This window comes from Cylas formicarius, unplaced genomic scaffold (genome assembly GCF_029955315.1).
Source record: "Cylas formicarius isolate icCylForm1 unplaced genomic scaffold, icCylForm1.1 PGA_scaffold_10__41_contigs__length_53128322, whole genome shotgun sequence".
NCBI lineage: Eukaryota > Metazoa > Arthropoda > Insecta > Coleoptera > Brentidae > Cylas > Cylas formicarius.
The window spans coordinates 33,971,587-33,989,970 of NW_026844214.1; the positions used below are offsets into that span (position 1 = coordinate 33,971,587).

Below are 18,384 nucleotides of genomic sequence, written 5' to 3' on the forward strand. Positions count from 1 at the left end.
CGGGCAATTCATGAATTCGACAGTTTTCGCGAGATACTAAAATTAATTTTTTTTAAATAATCGATTATAAAATATTGAATAGTTTTATTCAAATACAAAGTACACAATAATTACCAATTAATATTATTTGCACTTTTCTTTTGGTTATAATAGTTTATAGAATTTTCGCCTTATGGTGACATATGGTGACATATGTACAAAACATTTAAAAAAAGATTAATTCAAAAGAAATCGTAGAAAACATTTTCTTAGTGCTGCTATTTATGGTATACTTAAGCTATACAACAATACAACATTACAGGATAATGTAAATTGTCATTATTTCAGTTCGTGTGGAAGTTACAATTTCTTCCTGTAGTGTAAAGATCATCTCACTTAGTAAGTTCTTTTTCTTTCTCTGACGCAGTGTGCCATACAAAGTGCGAGGATGGCACCAATGACCTACAAATATACGTATTCATGAGGTTATTGAAAAGGTTGAAACTGTTTTAGTTTGATTGACATACCTCAACCGCTGAAATACTAATAACTACTATGCCAATAACTTTAATTGAGTCCTTAACAAGTTCGTATACGGCATCCGCACAACCCTTTGTCCAAAGAGTGTTGGTTGTGTCTTCGTTCTTATAGCAACTTTGGGGTACTGGTGACGGAAACCAATCACTTGAACTGTTAACGCCGCAGCAGTGTAGCTTAAAAAATAAATTTTACTATTATTTTCAATTTGAAAATGACAACGAATAAAATCAACATGTAAACAATTTACTCCTGAATTTGCCCGCAAGTCACACTAATAAGGCCCGTTGATGTAGTTTATCGGTTTTTCTGGGAAAATGGAATTTTAATCAAATTTATTAAATAAAATATTAACTATTTCTCAGATTTTGGATAATTTATTAGGAGATCAGACAAGTTATTGACAAAATGTATAAAAGCTAGAACCCATTATAACCAAAGGGTTAACTTCGCTTCCGATTAAATTATGAAGTCTTTTTAGGCAAAAACCCCATCTCCACTTTTGGAGATTTTGCAACGTCGATGGGATAAACGGGTTTCTAGTCAACGTATTTGTTTATTTCATGGGGTAAGAAACAATAAATGCAGACGACAAAGCAGCCTAGAAAGCTTATTTTTCCGTAGCTATATCTAGCTAAATGTAACTGAAATTTATATTTTGTGGCAATTTTTTCACATTCTATTTTTGAGTTAATTTTAAAATAATATTGCGAGAATTTAAAATTTTTTGCTTCAAAAAGGTTTTCTTCAGTTTCAAGAAAACTATGGTTGCAACATCCATTCAAATATCGCTTTTCCTACGTATGGCATTATGATTTGTAATTACATTATAGGTAAGTAGTTACAGATCAGTTATTTTACATCGTGCCGGTAAGTAAGTTCTTACGAAAAAATCAAAAAATCACTGAGGTTTATTTCCGTATCGTTAAGGTACGTCAAACTTAACAAATCTGTCAAATTTGCAAAGAAAAATTGAATTTTTTAATATTTTCTAATTAATATTGTGACGTGAGACGTGAGTGTTTAACCTCGTAATTGCTCAATTGATATGAAGATTGTTTTTACGTTTATGTGCAACTGCGGGATCCAAAGAAAAACTCCAAAGACAAACTAGTGAGTGAGTGGTCGGAATTTAAGTTGAAATAGGACTAAAATTATAAAGTCCCAATTTAGTTACTATATTGTATGTAGTATACTTTTGAAAAACGTGATTTAAACGAGCCAAACAACATATCGACAACACGACGGCGTGGACAACAAGCACCGGCGGCTGGGTTCGTCATTTCATGAAATTATTGATAATTTCGTCATTTGCTGATTGTATTGTATAATTTGATGAAAATATCACCTTAAATATGACCATGACCAACACAGCAGCTGGCGTTATTTGTACACTTTGCGCGTATTTATAAATAAGAACAAAGTAACGTTCGAGAAACATGAAAAAGAATAGTTTCCAAACAATAAAATTTCAGAATTTGTAAAAAAAGTGCTAATTTTAAAACATCCGAAAAATAATGATTTTATATAAATTGTACTAAAATTAGCAATTCCTCCAATGGCGTGGAATTTGGGGAGGGTCAATGAGCCATTTGCCAGTAGCCAGAAACGATTATTTAGCATAAGCATAAGCGATTATAGTATCTTCCCGCCAAGTATGACAAGAACACGTCAAATGTAATTTTTAATTCAGAAAAAACAGTGTGTAAGCTACTAAAGAGTCGCATTTTTTGTAAGTGATTTGGGATAAATTTTAATATTTAGAGCTCAGACTTCTACAGTTAAAACATTTTCAATTAATTATGAATCACGCTGTATACGATTCCTTACCTGGTTCTGAAGAGCTTTCAAAGCATCTTTATCGTTGTTGAGTAATTTTCGAACGGCATCGCTTATATTCTTTTGAAGATCGTCGTTGTCTTTTATTTTCACGATCGCATAGATGCCAAGGGCTAATTGTAAAATGAATATTAATATGAGAATAGTACCATACTGAAATAGAAAAAAAATTAAATACTTTATTAACAGATCAACCGAATTTATTTACCGTGCTCAGCATGCACGGGTTTTTTTTGCAAGCTCCTCTCTCTCTCTTCAGTCGTTGTCCGTTTTCGGACGTCGTGACTCGTTCATGGATGTTGTGTAGTGACCCTTCGCCAAGCTTCTCTGTCCTCTACAGTACGCATCACTTGTGAGACCGACATTTGTGTGAGCTCCTTTATTTGATCTATATATCTCACTGGTGACCTTCCTCTTGCCCTCTTTCCATCAACCTTCCCCTGTATCATGAGTTTTTCCATACCGTCCTTTCGTATTACATGACCGAAGAATTTAAGCATACGTCGTTGTATTGTTGGTAATAATCTCTCATTTTCCCGTACTTTTAGTTCTCTTAAGATGGATGCGTTGGTGCGGTATGCTGTCCAGGGTATTCTCAGCATTCTTCGGTAGCATATCATTTCAAACGCCTCAATTCTTCTTCGAGATGCAGCATTTATGGTCCAGGATTCCGAGCCATACTCTGCAATGGGGAACACTAAAGATTTCACAAGTCTTGTTTTAGTTTCCTTGCGGATACGGTGGTCTTTCCAGATTTTAACCAGCCTTCCCAAAGCCTCCTTTGCCATCCCAATTCTTCTTTTAATCTCTTGTTCTGAACCACCTCTATTTGTTATCTTCGTGCCCACAAGCAAGCTCCACAACAACCCAAAAATGATATGAAAAATACTATAGCTCCGATCACGATGCAGAGTGTGGGAATGTATCGGACAGCATCATAATTTTCCGGTACTGCGTCTGTTACGTGGTTGATATTCAACTTGTAGACTATGCCAATAACAAGAAGCGCTATGCCGACCAACTAAAATAAAAAAAAAAAAATTAAATACAACTTGATGGAACAACGAATTTCTTTCAAATGACAATTGCAATTTCATTTCAAATTAAACTTCTAATGGCCTTTAAGCATTTTGAAATATATAGGTTGTATAGTTGAAAATACATACCTTCATAGTTTAGGATTAAAAAAAAAAGATTTATAATTTTTTTTGTATTAATTGCCAAAATTATTTACGGTGACATTTTTACAATTCTATCAGAAAATATTCATTTCATTCATTTTGGTTCTATTTAAATTTCAATGTAAAAAATATAATCGAACTTAGCACATAAACGTTATTTTAGTCATGACTTTGATTTGGCAAGAACGGAGCGCGGCGGAGCAAGTGTTTAATAAACGAGTGACTGAAGAAGAAAGCCGTGACTGGAAATGTCGTGGCTCGTGTGGTTAAATAAGGTGTCGGTCTTTCCGCACGCTCAATCAGTGCAAAAGTGGTTATTTTAGAGTAAGGAGTAAAAAATCTACATTATTAGATCACAAACAAAAGTTTGTAAAACCTTATAATAACATAAAATGTGCTATTATTTCCACTTTTAATCATCTCTCTCAAAAAGTAAAAGTAAAGGTAGAAAAAAGCTACTTATTGTAAAGCGTTTTAAAAATAATATTTTTTCTCCTTGATTACAACAATCATTTCGTATTTACTAAACTTTCAAATTAACAAGTGTTGATATGAAATCTATTAAGATAAGAAGGATTAATCATAAACTAAATAAATTACGACATGCCTGTGTCTATTATGGAGCTTAGTGGTTACTTTCCATCTATCTAATTTTCAAATATTATTTTTATCCTTTCTACCCAAAATGTTAAACTAGAATTCAAAGGACTGAGTGCTGCTCATGGTTATCTTTATTTGAATTACTGCGATACAATAATTATTTACAATTATGATATAAGTTTCAAATCTAATAAACTCCACAAAGAAAAAGGGAAATTAACAATGCAAAAATGAGTTTTTACTACACTACACATACGAATATTATGGCGATCGCCCAATTCTTTTAACACCATTAATCTTGTAACATTTAGTTAATTATTAATTAAAATTTAGTTTAACACTTAGCTGGAAAAGCAATATATTTGTTTGAGAACGAAGGTGTGCATACATTTTGTTAGCGAAGTTAAAAAATACGGTGATCTTTCCTGAGATAAATTGATATAAAGTTATGGTCTGTTCATAGATATAAGAAAGTAACCAATTGTTTTTAAATGGGATTACCCAAGGGTGGTCATTAACATACAATGCAACAAGATTATTACCTAAAGTTTCGGAATTTAAATTCAGGTAAAATTGTGGTCCGTAATAGAAAATAATTTTATTCCTATCTGTGTTTAATATTCTTTGGTTTGGTATACTACTTAGTTTAAGGTTATTAGTGTGTGTTGAATTGTATGTAAAATGTGTGCGAGTCTAGTGTATCTCAGAAGATGCGGCCCAAATGTAGAAAACACTATTCTATTGAGACTAAGGAAGTTACAAACAATGTTTATTTGACTCTCATTGAAGGTGGTGCCAGCAATCAAGCATCTTTAGAAGAAACGGCCACATTGACGAAAATTCCAACATCAACTGTATGGAAAATTGTGAAGAATCCCATTTCAGCGAGGAAAAAAAGAAGCGATGCTGACATTTTCTCAAGTTTAGATGAAAGTGATCAAGATATTATTAGATTATTATATATTAGATATCTTAATTAGGAGGCTTGAAACAGATGAAACCGGTGTTAAATGTGTTAAATGGAAGTGGGTTTTAGATTTAAAAAAATTGACAAAAGGCAAGTTTTAATGGAATCTTTTAGAATTCGGAAATGGTGACTGGAATATCTAGAAAAAATTAAATTAGGATTTACAGAGAACAACAAACAAATTTGTAATTTTATTTTAGATTTAAACATAAATAAATACATAAATAAATAAATATTGTTTATTATCTTTTCTAACAAAACCTCAAATAAAGTACGGACCTCTTCGGCCATATTTCATTCTTACAGCTTGCCCGGGTCTTTCCTTAATTCGCATCAATTAGTCACTTTCTTATATCTATGAACAGACTTTACCTAATACATTATGTAACTATTATAACCATAAGACATTCTAATTATTTTTAATCATCGATTGATAATCAATATTTGGAATGACTGTACAATTGAAATGGCAAAGCATTTTTTAAAACGTCATTAAAGTAAAATTTGCACTTTTGCATATGCGTAAATAGCGCTCCCGATTCCGAGTAATTCGTAAGCTCGATTTCTGCCATAAAACATGTTTTTTAGAAAAAGCAGCATTTTTTTTCTTCTACAACAAATGTTTTTGTAGTCTAGTAACGAGTGGTGTTGATAAAAAAAACTGTTTGAAGGTAACGATGGATATGTAGCATACTAAGTCTATATTATTTGGAAGGGAAGTGCTTAAAACACAGTAAAAATGTTTGTGTCTTCAAATAAAAGCGACTTTTGGTGTCTAGTTTCTAAACTACGACAGGATTTTTAGGGATGTTGGGAGTTTTTTTTTTATCTGTGGAAACTTTGTTTTGGCGTAAGAAGGGTTTTATAAAACTTTTAGTTCTCCAGGAACTTTATATTTTTCTCGTCTCTCTTATGATAAAATGATTTTAATTTTTTATTTAAAATAGAAAATTTTTATTCTCTCTTTGATAACTGATTCTCTTTTTATGGCCATATATGTTATGCCTAAAATATCAAAAGAAACATCACACTTCGACAAAATTCTGACTGCAAAATATTATTGATTAAAACGTTATTCCCGATACGATAAGGCGATAAGCGCTTACGCATATAGCAAATAAGATATCTGATAGCTTTTAATATTTTAAAACCATGATTCACAAAACTAGGCGCGAATTTTGTTACGTCCAATCCCAATATATATATATATATATATATATATACACATATATATATATATATATATATATATATATATATATATATATATATATATATATATATATATATATATATATATATATATATATATATATATATATATATATATATATATATATATATATATATATATATATATATATATATATATATATATATATATATATATATATATATATATATATATATATATATATATATATATATATATATGGTCACTTTCGTTCTAGGAAGATTACTTTTATCAAGGAGCGTTAGGTGATGCTCAAAATTTTATGGCAATTTGGTTTAGAATATCACAAAGTTTTATAGACAAATTATTATTGATCTCATTAAATTTTGAGAAAACATTGCAGGAAAAACGCCACATCCAAACTGTCAGCGGCCATGTCGGTTCTTAAAAGCCGCTGGGTCTTAATAATAATAGTAAGTTTATGTTTCATTATGAGACAAACGAATAACAAAACCACAATCATTCGTCATCGCTCAAACAGAAACATGATACGAGTCTGGTTCGCGCAATTTAAAGATATCAAATGTAGCTCCTCTTGTAGTTAGATGCAATAAGTAAAAACAAGTTAATACCAATATATACCAATAGAGATACATGAAATCACAGGTATATTGGGAAAGGCGTTCTAAATTTGGCGCTAAAATGATAATTTCGTCTACACCAATGCGAAATTGCTTAAAAACTGGTATCAAGGGACCGATCCGTTAATATTATGTAATTTGTTTCGAAAAATCGTTTCTTACCAGGAAGGCAAAGTTGACAATAAACACTAATATTTTTGCTAATCCTTCGCCGCAACCCATTCTGCCTTATTCACGATCCGGTAAACGATAGATCACTAGCACTAACTATGGTTGGAGTGACGATTGTGCGCCTCGAAGTAATTGTTAAATACATACGTCGGTAAAATTTATTCGCTGATAAGATATATCTAAATTTTTATTCCCTGGATGGCCGTGTAACAAAATGTCGTTAATCTGACAGGAATCATGAGGGCTAGAAAACACATTTGAGATCTCATAATTTCTACTAAAAAATTAAGATATCGAAAAGTTAATTATGCGCTAAAAGGAACCATTTATTTACTTACAGAGTCGCTTCGTGGAAATGGGCACGGTATCATTTTCGGTACGCTGTCGATGACTCACTCGTTTTTATGAGTAAGATTGAGATAATGACATATACTTAAAAGTTAAATAAAATATTCTCAAAAATGAAATTAATTATCAGAAACATACGTAAATTAACAAATTGGGAGACGGTTTTCTGCACTCTTTGCAAACGTGTTTCGTTGGTTATCTAGGACGACTGATATAAAAAAAACAAATTTTTTTCAAAAATATTATATGGTTATGTGGGAGGTAAGATTTTGAAGTTGGCAGATATTTTACTTAATTTTGACTGGCTTTAACTTCGTTACTTCTTTGCCGAATTTGGGATTTCCGCACCTTAGTGAAATGGTGTTCGATATTTTAAAAAAATCCTTTTTCGTTATACAGGGCGTAAATGTAACGTCGAGAAATTTTTTATTGCCACAAATTTAGAAAATGTATAATCTTCTTTATGACGCTATAGCTATTATATGGTATAATTGCCGTAAACAGTAGTTTGATGCGCTTGTCGGCTATGACATTTTCGTAGAGATGGGAATAATCTTCCGCGCATGCCTCTACATTTCACCCGCTAAGCCTTTGCTTCACTTCTAGTGCTAGTACAAACAGGACCTCTATACTTTATATATCTAGTGGCTATATGGGTAAATGACTAGATCAATACCTCTGTACGTCTTTGACATTTTTTTCATACATTATGTTGCTATGGAAATATGGGCATTTTATGAATCTTGGAAAGAAAATGCATCGAATGCTGGAAATTACATTGTAGTTTACAATTCGTCGGCTCGAAAAGTATCATTATGAGCAATAAAAACAACATTAGCTTTTTGGGTAATGCCGTTTCATTTTCCCTGTAGACGAAAATACTCAAATTAGTTGGGTGAAGGAGATATTAAAATGAAATTGTAAAAAAATGTGATCCTCCCATGACTATATCAGATATAAAAAATGTCTATAAGCAAAATGATGCTAAACCAAATTATCTAACGTTTTCAAAATAAGGTCTTCGTCCAAATTGCAAATTTCAAACTAATTTTTCATGATTTTAATTATTTATTTCGCTTATAAGTCGATAATAGGTAAGAGGTTTGCAGGATAGCTCTCAAATTGTTTCAATAGTTTTTAACTTGTTTCATTTCTTTGTTCGTTTCCTTATCACATTAAGTCAGAGAATAATTACACAGTTAAATGTGTTTTCTGAAGACTTAAGTGGCGTATAGACCTTGGTTGGTACTTGAAAAAGGTGCTTTCAACAAATCATCCTCAATCAAATCACCAAACCTATATATCGAATACGAAAAAATAGGGGATTTCTCTTTTAATGTGTCGTTCAATTAAATTCTTCTTAAGAACCAATGTCTTCAATGTAAATCATATATTATCATTATAGTAGAAATATCGAGGTGGTTGTACTGTATTTTTTACTTTTAGTGAGGTACATTGAATGCAAGTTTTACCTCAAAAAGGTTTTTAGTAAAGTTCAAGCTTTTCTTCAGGTCTTTAAAGTTTGAACTCAGGCAAGGTAGAATGTCGGAAAATTCAATTTAATTGTTTGAAAAATTTGGAAAAAGTGGTAGGCTAACTTAACCTGTCTAGTTTAAGATATCGTGATAGATTAGCAGACAACAAAACGAGGAAATATAATTGATGAAATGATTTCCGAAACGTAGGATCCGTTATAAGCCAGTGTTAATAAGGCTTAATAAAATTGCACCGTAAACTATTACCACGTACTACAAGTCTTACGAGCACGTAACGCAAAACTCGTACAAGTCTGGTTTACGTTAGATATCGTGATATCAGGAATATAAGTCTGTTATAATTCTCAGCATCTGCTAAAATCAAATTACACAGATTAAAGTTTGATTTGATTCTAACTAAGATTTTGAATTATATCACAAATTAGAACTTTGGAACTTTGGACTTTGGCATATAGAGCATTCTAGGATTATAAACTGCCAGATTTTTATTCACATTAAATGCAAACATTTTCTGCAATTTCGATTTGTAGGGCTGCAAATTATTAACTGAATTTGCAAAAGAGTCAAAAACAATTTTTTTTTCTACTCCCTTCTGTAAAATACCTAATTATATATAGCTTGAATTTTGACGTTTGTCAATTCTGATGGTCATGCCAGTGTTGTTTTGCAAAAATGTACCCGAATACTCACTGTCGTAGAAAAAATATAGTAGGCAACACGTTTGGTAAACTTTTAAGGTCACGAGTTTATTTGACACGAGCGAAGCGAGCGATTAATAAACTAGTCAAATGTCGTTTACCAGACATTTTACATAATATACTATTTTCTACTTCTTACTACTTTAAGACGTCAACTTCGTTGTTCACGACTTTAGGAGCGATTGTGTGATTTCGGTACATTTTCAAAATTTACATTTTTGACACAATTTCCGAGAAAGTGTCTCTGGGATTCACATTTTTTGATCAAGTTTGAAGAAGTGTAAATGGAAAAACTAGAATAGGTTTTGATCAATTTTTGAAAATGGAAGATTCTGGTTGTGAAAAAAGTGGATTATTTATTAAGATGACCGCTTTGCTTTGATGTAGTTAACTTAAAAAAAAACACTTTCTTAAAAACTTCGGAAACGATATCATCCTACAGTAAAGTCACAATGGCCTCTTTTTAAATTAATATTCACATAGAAGAGTTTAATAGAAAGAAATGACTTGATGACTTAATTAAATATTAATAGTATATAATGCAACAAGTGCGGAAAACGTCGTTTGACTCACGAGTTTATGAACGAGTGACTTAAAAAGTTTACCGAACGTGTTGCATATTGTACTTTTTCTACGACCGTTATTTGTTGGGTATATTTTCGCACAACAGCACGAATACATTCACTAACATGATGGTTAGAACTAACAAATGTCAAAATTCAACGAATGGGAAATATCTCAGAAAACATCGGATTGCTCCCAAACCAGTGCCGTAAAATTCCGTAAATGTCCGAAGTGGCTCGGATCCGTGGGCAACGAAACTGACGTGGTAAACTGAGGCTTCCCGCACGCTAGATCAGTGTGTAATTAGGTATTTTACAGACGGGAGTAGAAAAATTAAATTATTTCATTTAAATTTATTATTTGAAATTATCAAAAGAAAGGTTGGTTAATTCTTGAAAAATAAAATAATATTCAGTTTATTATTCTTCTAAAAATATTTAAGGTTACCTATAACTGCCCCAATGGTTAAGTTAATAAATTATTATGTTTTAAACATTATAGCTGTAGAAGATTGCAATTATTCCTATTTAATTTGTATTTGATATCTTCCTGTATTCTAAAAATATAAATAAATACTTTATTTATATGCCAAGTGTAGACAGGGTACTGCTTGAAAATTAAGCATTTATTAACATATGGCACTATCAACTATTACAGCCCTACTACAAAAAAGTAATAGACCCAACACATGGTGCATTTCACAAATGGTAATCAACCTTCCTTTCCCCTGGAATGATACAGATTGTAGAACATAAAAAAATATTTTCGATTTTTCCACATATTTAGACGCTCCAGCGACAGAAATGCATGGTATTGGTGGTATATTTTCCTAATAAAACAATACGCCATTGCTTGATTTTAATAGCACATTTAATTGTTCGTTTCGTTTTAACATTTTCTACTGATTATTCGGGATTGTTCAGAAAATGAAATTTTAATAATTCTTTAAAAACATAATCACATGATGTAATTTCAGTTTCCTTATATCTCCTACTATCATTTCTAAGCAAATTTAATCTAGAATAGACCTAAAGTAATCTAAAAATGTGTCTTGTATTCCGATACAGTCTTACAAAAGTTTCAAGGCAATTCAAGTAATTTATGAAAGAAAGACTAATTGTTAATTAACAATCAGATTTACAATGTTCCGCAATACGATTTTTAGATGTAAAAAAATCATTAATCTGAAAAATACACCTTGGAATGGAATAACATCCCCATCGACGAAGTCGCAGAAAGTCTATTCTCAAATTATATGGCTTTGATACGAAAACAGAATTAAAATCGTTCAAATTATTTTTTATGGCATTTTATTGGAATTCTGTAATTGCAGCGATTAAAATTAGTAATACTATACAGCGTGTATCAGTTTATTAATGCCCGATTTTAACAATCTCTATTTTCAAAATCAACAAACACGAAGCAATAAATTTAGCTTACTATTGATTAATTTTTGAGATACATACACGGTGCCCCAAAAAGGTGCGGAAAAAATTGTTATTACAAATTCTTGACGTACTTAGCTCACTTCAAAAGTAGGTGATTTCGTAAATAAAATAAAGGTTCATCTATTATCAGTGGAAACGCATTTTGTTTGAAATTTTAGCCGAATATAAGAAACGATTTTTTTAATAGTTTTGGTAAGTTTAGCAGTCGCTCGCGTAGGAGCGTGTAAAAATATTACAACCTTGTAATATATTGGGCAAGTCTTCAATGTTTAGCGATTTCGCTAATCGGATTGTCAATAAAATAAATAAGTACCCGCATAGAAGTATTTATTGTTAACTAAAACCGTAACAATCAAGTTTCAAGGTTTTATTAATTTGACGTTTAGGCTACGAGCGTTGCATTCTTACTACCTACTAAATGTTTTAGAAAATAGTAACGCACTGAGCACTAGAACACAATTCAAAATGAGACACCATGTGGAAACGCTTAATTATTTTCGTTTCTTAATACAAAGGAGAGACCTATAAATCGTAATTATGAGTTTAAAGGCGAGTGTTTCACCTCCGCAAACAAGCAGCGTTGCCAGTCAATAAAACAACACTGCAAGTAACGCAACCCAACCATTTTCCTTTCACTTTATTCAAAAACCGCAACCGGTAACGAATAAGCGAAAAACTTTCCCTCTCTGTAAAACTTCTAAACAAGCCATGGACAATATTACAAGACAATCGCCACACGCAAAGTAGGCTTAGCGCAGCGCTGGCCGTTCAATTGTGTTATTCTCGGGCGCGTAGACTGTCCTGGCAGTGTGCAAAAATCGAGATTTTTTCGACTTGTCGCGTATTTTTTTCGTTCTAGCTCGATTCCGGTCGAGAATAGTAACTTGGGCGGCCAGAAATATTGAGTTTTCCTCCCGTCGATTCGGATCAATCAAGCGTAAACAAAGCAATCGACACGACGATGGCTCAATCGGAAAGACTTTGACGTGGAGTTTATTTAAGCAGTGAGTTGTGATCATCTTGTACCCCTCTTCGTGCGACGTTTTACACTTTTGAATTTCGGACGACGTTTTCGGAAAATTTCAAGCATATTTTTTGGGATTTATTCTTTCAACAGGTAAGAGCAATCATTGAAAAACAAAATCAAAAATTTCAAAAATAACCATTTTCGCTGCCAGATTTTAATTTAATTGAAGTTTTTCGAAGGAATTATTAACTTCGCGTTTCGCGCGAGCAAGTAAGAAGCAGTAAGTTAACGAAATTTCGCCTTTGTGAATACGCCCAGACAGCCGCTAAACGCGACATCACGCAGTTAAAATTTTCAAATACAATACGTGCTAATATATTCAAAACGTATCCCAAGGATACAGAATAAATTATTCTCCTCCGTATCTTAGCTTAGCTTAAGTTAGCTAAAAAAAACCTGAAAAAAAAACCTGTGTATATTTCCAATATAACTTAAGTCATTCTTCAGCAACAAAGATGTTTTGGTGAAGTCGTTTTAGTAAAGACTTAAAGCCGATGAGGAAATAGTTATTCATTTTAATAATACCCTTCCTAATTTTTAACCGCTGCAAATGCATCTAGGTGTAAAGTGCGCAAGGTACGAATAGGGCGGAATCTCAACTTTGTTCTAAGTCCTTCTGCAATTTTAAAGTGTATGTTCTATTAATTTGGTTAGTATTAAGAACTAAGGACTGACATTCTACTCACGGATGGAAAAATGTGTTGACAATATAATCCGCGATATCATCCGTTCGTTCGTTGGACTAAAATCAGACGTTTCGCCAAGATCTCACTTGGCATCTTCAATGCTTCAGTGCTAGCGCTCCGAAAACACTTCGAACATAGTGTTATTTATTACTGGTAAAGTGAAATAAGAAGCACCGCCACGCATAGGTAACATTGTAGAAATATAATAGAGATAATGGCAACTCATTCATCGAACTCTGTGGATCGCTGCAAAGAAATCGCTCTATTACATAATAATAGAAAGTGTTATTTAAGAAATATTAATTCTAAAAAGAAAAAGGAAAGGATGACATACACCTAAACAATTAGTTTAATAAGGAACAAATTTTTGACACGTTTTTGTCTACACATATGTTGCAAAGGGTGGAATTGAAAAGCTGTTTCTCTCAAGTGGTGTCTAATAAAAAGGGGAATTACATCCGGCATGGGTATGTTATTTATATATATATATATATATATATATATATATATATATATATATATATATATATATATATATATATATATATATATATATATATATATATATATATATATATATATATATATAGCAGAATTTCATTCGGAAAGGAGTCTTTTTATATGAGATTCGATAACGCCAAAGCTCGGCATGACCTACTTCTAACTAGTTACACAGTGATTTATGCAGTATTTATCTAAGATTTTTATTGCTTCTTTCGCCTTCCAGAATATTTTATATTCTTCGTAAAACACCCTCGAACCGAACCGAAGATTATACCACGAGTTGATGTAATTGCGGATTTCGAAGACTGTTGTCAGGAAACGCTATTATACTAATTTCATCTTCAGGCAGGCTTAAACTGGATAACGTTAGCTGTCGATCGCGTCGGATAGAAACTAAAACAATTTCACGTCGCAGAAAACAAAAAACTGTTAACTATAATTTAAGGATAGAAGCAAAATACTAGTAAATTTTATAGCAGCATCGCATTAAATATGAAGAAAAAAGGGTTTTGATAACAAAAACAGGTCATGACATTTCCTTACATAACAAAAAATCGTGATAAATAGTAGAGTAACTTAAAGACAGTACACCGGCTATGCGATAAATAGTTTTGGTTAGTTTTGGTTAGCCTTAAATTTAAAAAAAACTAACTAAAATAACTCATATACCCGGTGTCCCATAAGCAATGGACATGACAAAATAGGAGATTTTATAGGTAAAAATATTACGATTTAACGAAACTTACCTTAGTCCAAAAGTTGATATTAATCGAGATATAGTGTTTCCAAGGTGCAATTTCATTTTGCAATTTTAAATAATTGCACAAAATTTGGCAAATTGAGGTTTTTTGACATGAGAAATCCGGTTTCATGAATAATTTTGGAGCAAATTATAGAGAGCGCTATGTATCGTACTTTTAGTGGATTTGTTTCTTCCTAAGTTTTTTGCGCGTTAGTGTATGCAGATTTTTAATAAAGATATCACTTCTTACACCTTGTTTACACAAAAAAGGTATATACTTTAAATTTCGCGCCGAGTCACCGTTTTCGAGAAATTTCGGTTTGAAATTTTCAATATAACATTACGTAATATTAAATCTCAAAATAAATAATATTAAAAATGCTATTAAAGTCTTAACTATATACATTATCTAGGTTAAAATTGATATAAAAAAATGAAATTTTAAATATTACCTAATGATGTACTGAACATTTTAAACCAAAATTTCTCGAAAATTGTGACTACGCGATATATGTATGAAGTGATATCTTTATTAAAAATCTGAATATATTAACCATACTTAGCGTTCTTCGCCCCATTTCTCATGTCAAAAAACCTATGCAACGATATGCAAAATTTTGTGCAAAAATTCTTTTAAGAGATCAAAAAAAAGTTTCAACTTTAACACTCCTAAAACACTGGAATAGTGCATCCGACTGGAATCCTGCATTTGGCATCTTCAAAACTGAGTGTTCGAAGTATTTTCGGAGCGCGAGCATTGAAGATGCCAAGAAATAAGTGAGAAACCCGGTATAAGGGAATTATTTTTTCACAATACATATCGACAGTGGTTTTTCATAAATATTCTTCTTTTATTACAGCTTTAATAGATTTGACAATAAAAGCATGAGGCATGTTGTCAGAATTCGTAATACATAGAATTGTGTATAGAATAGAATGTGTTTATTTTATAAATGGAAATTGGATTGTCCATAACGCGACACACTTTAAATTTGACACGTATGACACGACCTAATTGTAATATGAAAATTTTGTTTGTTTTATGAAAAAATACAAGGAGGGTTTCGAAGAACGCAATTACCTAACCTTTAACTTTTGAGATCGTTGAAAAGTGAGCAACCTGTCCATATTTTTATTGTTGTAGGGACCTACATAAATTTAGATCCTATCTAATATTAGTTTAAACAATGAGTCCCAGAATAAATTTGTAATGTTCATTGATGGTATGTTTAAGCAGAATTTTTTGGTTTTATTGTATTTAGTAGATAACAAAAAAAGGATTAATTAGTAATAACATTTTGAAGGAAACGATCCATTTTTTTTTTGGAAATTCTATGGCAATCCCATAGGACGACACGGCATTATTCAGTTTGTGCGCGAATTGATTATTCTAATCTGATTATGGATTTCGACAAACCGTAATAAATAAATACGAGTACCTGCTCAGTGATTTATGCACTATAACAAGTCACAACACTGTGATTTTCTCAAAAGACCGACAAAGAACGGTCGGAACCTGTTTTTGCAGGACATGGCAGGTGCAATAATTCATGTGCAAAAATATATACTGATATATGGAGAGGTGCTCATTAATACTGGCAGTTTTGAAGTGAACATCGAAAAATGTTGGGAAGAGACATTCAATGTGCGCAGGTGTGAATCATTTGCAAGCCCGTTTTCAGATATGTGTGTGGCTGCTGGCAGTTTACCAATTTGATTGGATGTACCAAATGCACCCAGATGCCACTAAAGTTTCAGTTCAGTACGTGGAAACTGCTGTAAAAATGGCGCTACGTGCAACTTGGTGCATCAATTTTTGGATATTTAATGTCCCCTGTATTGTACTACACACTAAATGGTTCCTACTCCCACGAGAATTGAAAATTATTGCAAACAAGAATTAACACCCAACAAGAACTGCAAGGTTGTCGGATATAACACAATAACACGTGCCCTCTTACCGCACTAGTACCATTTCAATAATGCAAAGTATGCGAAAAATCGAAAGATAATAATCGGTAACTGCAGGTTATAAATAAATCACATAATACTGTAGCATAACGCCAAACAATATTTATGTATTTCCTTGACCCAACAGCAGCATCCAAGACTTTGTTTCCTTAAAAAAAAGTTATTACGTTGTTACGGCGGTGGAATTGAATACTTACCAAGTGCCAAATAAACTAGAAATTCTGGGGTTAATTTTACAGCATTTCTAAGGCGATAGTAGAATGAATCCTTATACATTTAAACTTGCACGCAATTTTAGCCCGAAAAAATGTTTTATTGGCCCTGCCCTCAAATAGGCGTCACTTTACCACGTCAGATTCGTTAAATACTTCCTCATTCGGGCGTTTCCGATACTTTAGTCACGCGTTTGACGTTTATATTTTGATGTGTGTCTTTTCTGATGGTCACGTCAGGTGACACTCAGTGACTGCATTCGTGCTGTTTTTCAAAAATTAACCTACAAACTAATGGTAGTAGTAGATAGCATATTTGGTAATTGACAAATTAGTCACGATTTTGTTTTGGCAGTGGAGTGCAGCGGTACGAGCCTTTAATAAACGGGTGTCTGAAGAAGTATATCAACCTCTTGCAAACTATACTCAGTGGTTGAACATGTTCATCAGAAGATTGCATGACTTAGGTATTTTTTCATGAAATAATGTCAACGGAAAAACATATTTCAGATTCTTTTAAAAATAGGATAAACTCCAATATACAATCAATAAATACCAAAAAACAAAGAAAAGCTAATTCCTGAACATAAAACTGTTTATGTTTTACAGTTACGTCGTGCTTTTTAATTAATTCCCTACCTAATAATATAAAAGCAAGTAGCAGATATAAAGTCATGTTAAAGTCCCTGCTTTTTAGTAGATTATAATTTAACCCATCGGTAGTCCCTTTGCCGGTAGTTCGCCCTCAGAGCAGATGAGATTGGAGTATATTAATTCTTAGTTATTTGTATTCATTGATTATAGAATATAGGATTTGCTATTTGTTTTTTGTCTTTATTATTTCTTTTTCTTATTACGCAGTGTCTGTGCAAAATTACTTTTACTTATTAAATTTTGAAAAGTCTGATCTACAAGTTAAGTTAGATTTAGACAACAATGACTTGTTGAATCTTTTGAAAAATTGAAATATGAAGTTGATTATTTGAAATAGTTATTATTAAAAATGACATAATAAAGGTAGAGTCATCTACAAGTAGCTCTATATAAAAATAGCTACAGGAATTCAGCATATATTAATTGGGATAAAAACGACCATGCTTATCGTGTTTATAAAAAAATGTATAAATGATAATAGCAAAATTCATAAAAAATAAAAGGGACTTGAATCTAACCTTGAAAAAATTGTAAAAACTACTAGAAATGGTAGTGAAGATTATCATTCTCCTTAATATAATCGAATGTTTTTCCTCTAAAAAAAATATACTACAATGTATGCGGTCATTTTTTTCAGTGTAGTAATAGTGTTGAGAACTAGTGTAGAAATAGTACTGAAATCTTCTATTACTTATTACTAAGCAAAATAACATTATTTTCTTAATCTATTATCTTCTTTAGAGTTTTTATGCATTGGGAAAATTTAATTTATTAATTCTTTTAAATTTGAATAAAACAGTTAAAAAATTTCCAGAATGTTGCGACAGCTGCCAACATTCAAACCTATACCTAAATTGCAATAAACTTAGAAGGAAGATGATATATGGCGTTCCCTTACCAATAATTTAAACGAAAACTTTTGAGAATAATTTGACAGCAACACTC

The 18,384-nt window shown here is 31.9% G+C and overlaps 2 protein-coding genes across 10 annotated transcripts in view; one reads left to right on the forward strand and one right to left on the reverse strand.

Annotated features, from left to right (window-relative positions):
- Positions 1-106: 106 nt before the first annotated feature.
- On the reverse strand, positions 107-7,354 carry LOC132699691 (CD63 antigen-like). Its single transcript, XM_060666542.1, has 6 exons — positions 7,081-7,354; positions 3,204-3,376; positions 2,564-2,600; positions 2,347-2,508; positions 507-692; positions 107-441 (listed from the first exon to the last, which is right to left on the reverse strand). Exons 1-6 carry the CDS (start codon positions 7,138-7,140, stop codon positions 376-378), a joined length of 684 nt encoding a protein of 227 aa, XP_060522525.1. The 5' UTR covers positions 7,141-7,354; the 3' UTR covers positions 107-375.
- Positions 7,355-12,261: 4,907 nt separating this feature from the next.
- LOC132700773 (A disintegrin and metalloproteinase with thrombospondin motifs like) overlaps positions 12,262-18,384 on the forward strand; it is a 78,898-nt gene continuing 72,775 nt past the window's right edge. For 3 of the 9 annotated variants that reach the window (XR_009618686.1, XR_009618687.1, XM_060668316.1), the window contains exon 1: positions 12,263-12,760. The gene's annotated coding sequence lies outside the window, so the exon portion shown is untranslated. Of the gene's footprint in view, positions 12,761-18,384 lie in introns of all 9 variants that reach the window. The other 6 variants (XM_060668325.1, XM_060668332.1, XM_060668349.1 and 3 more) reach the window with 4 other exon arrangements.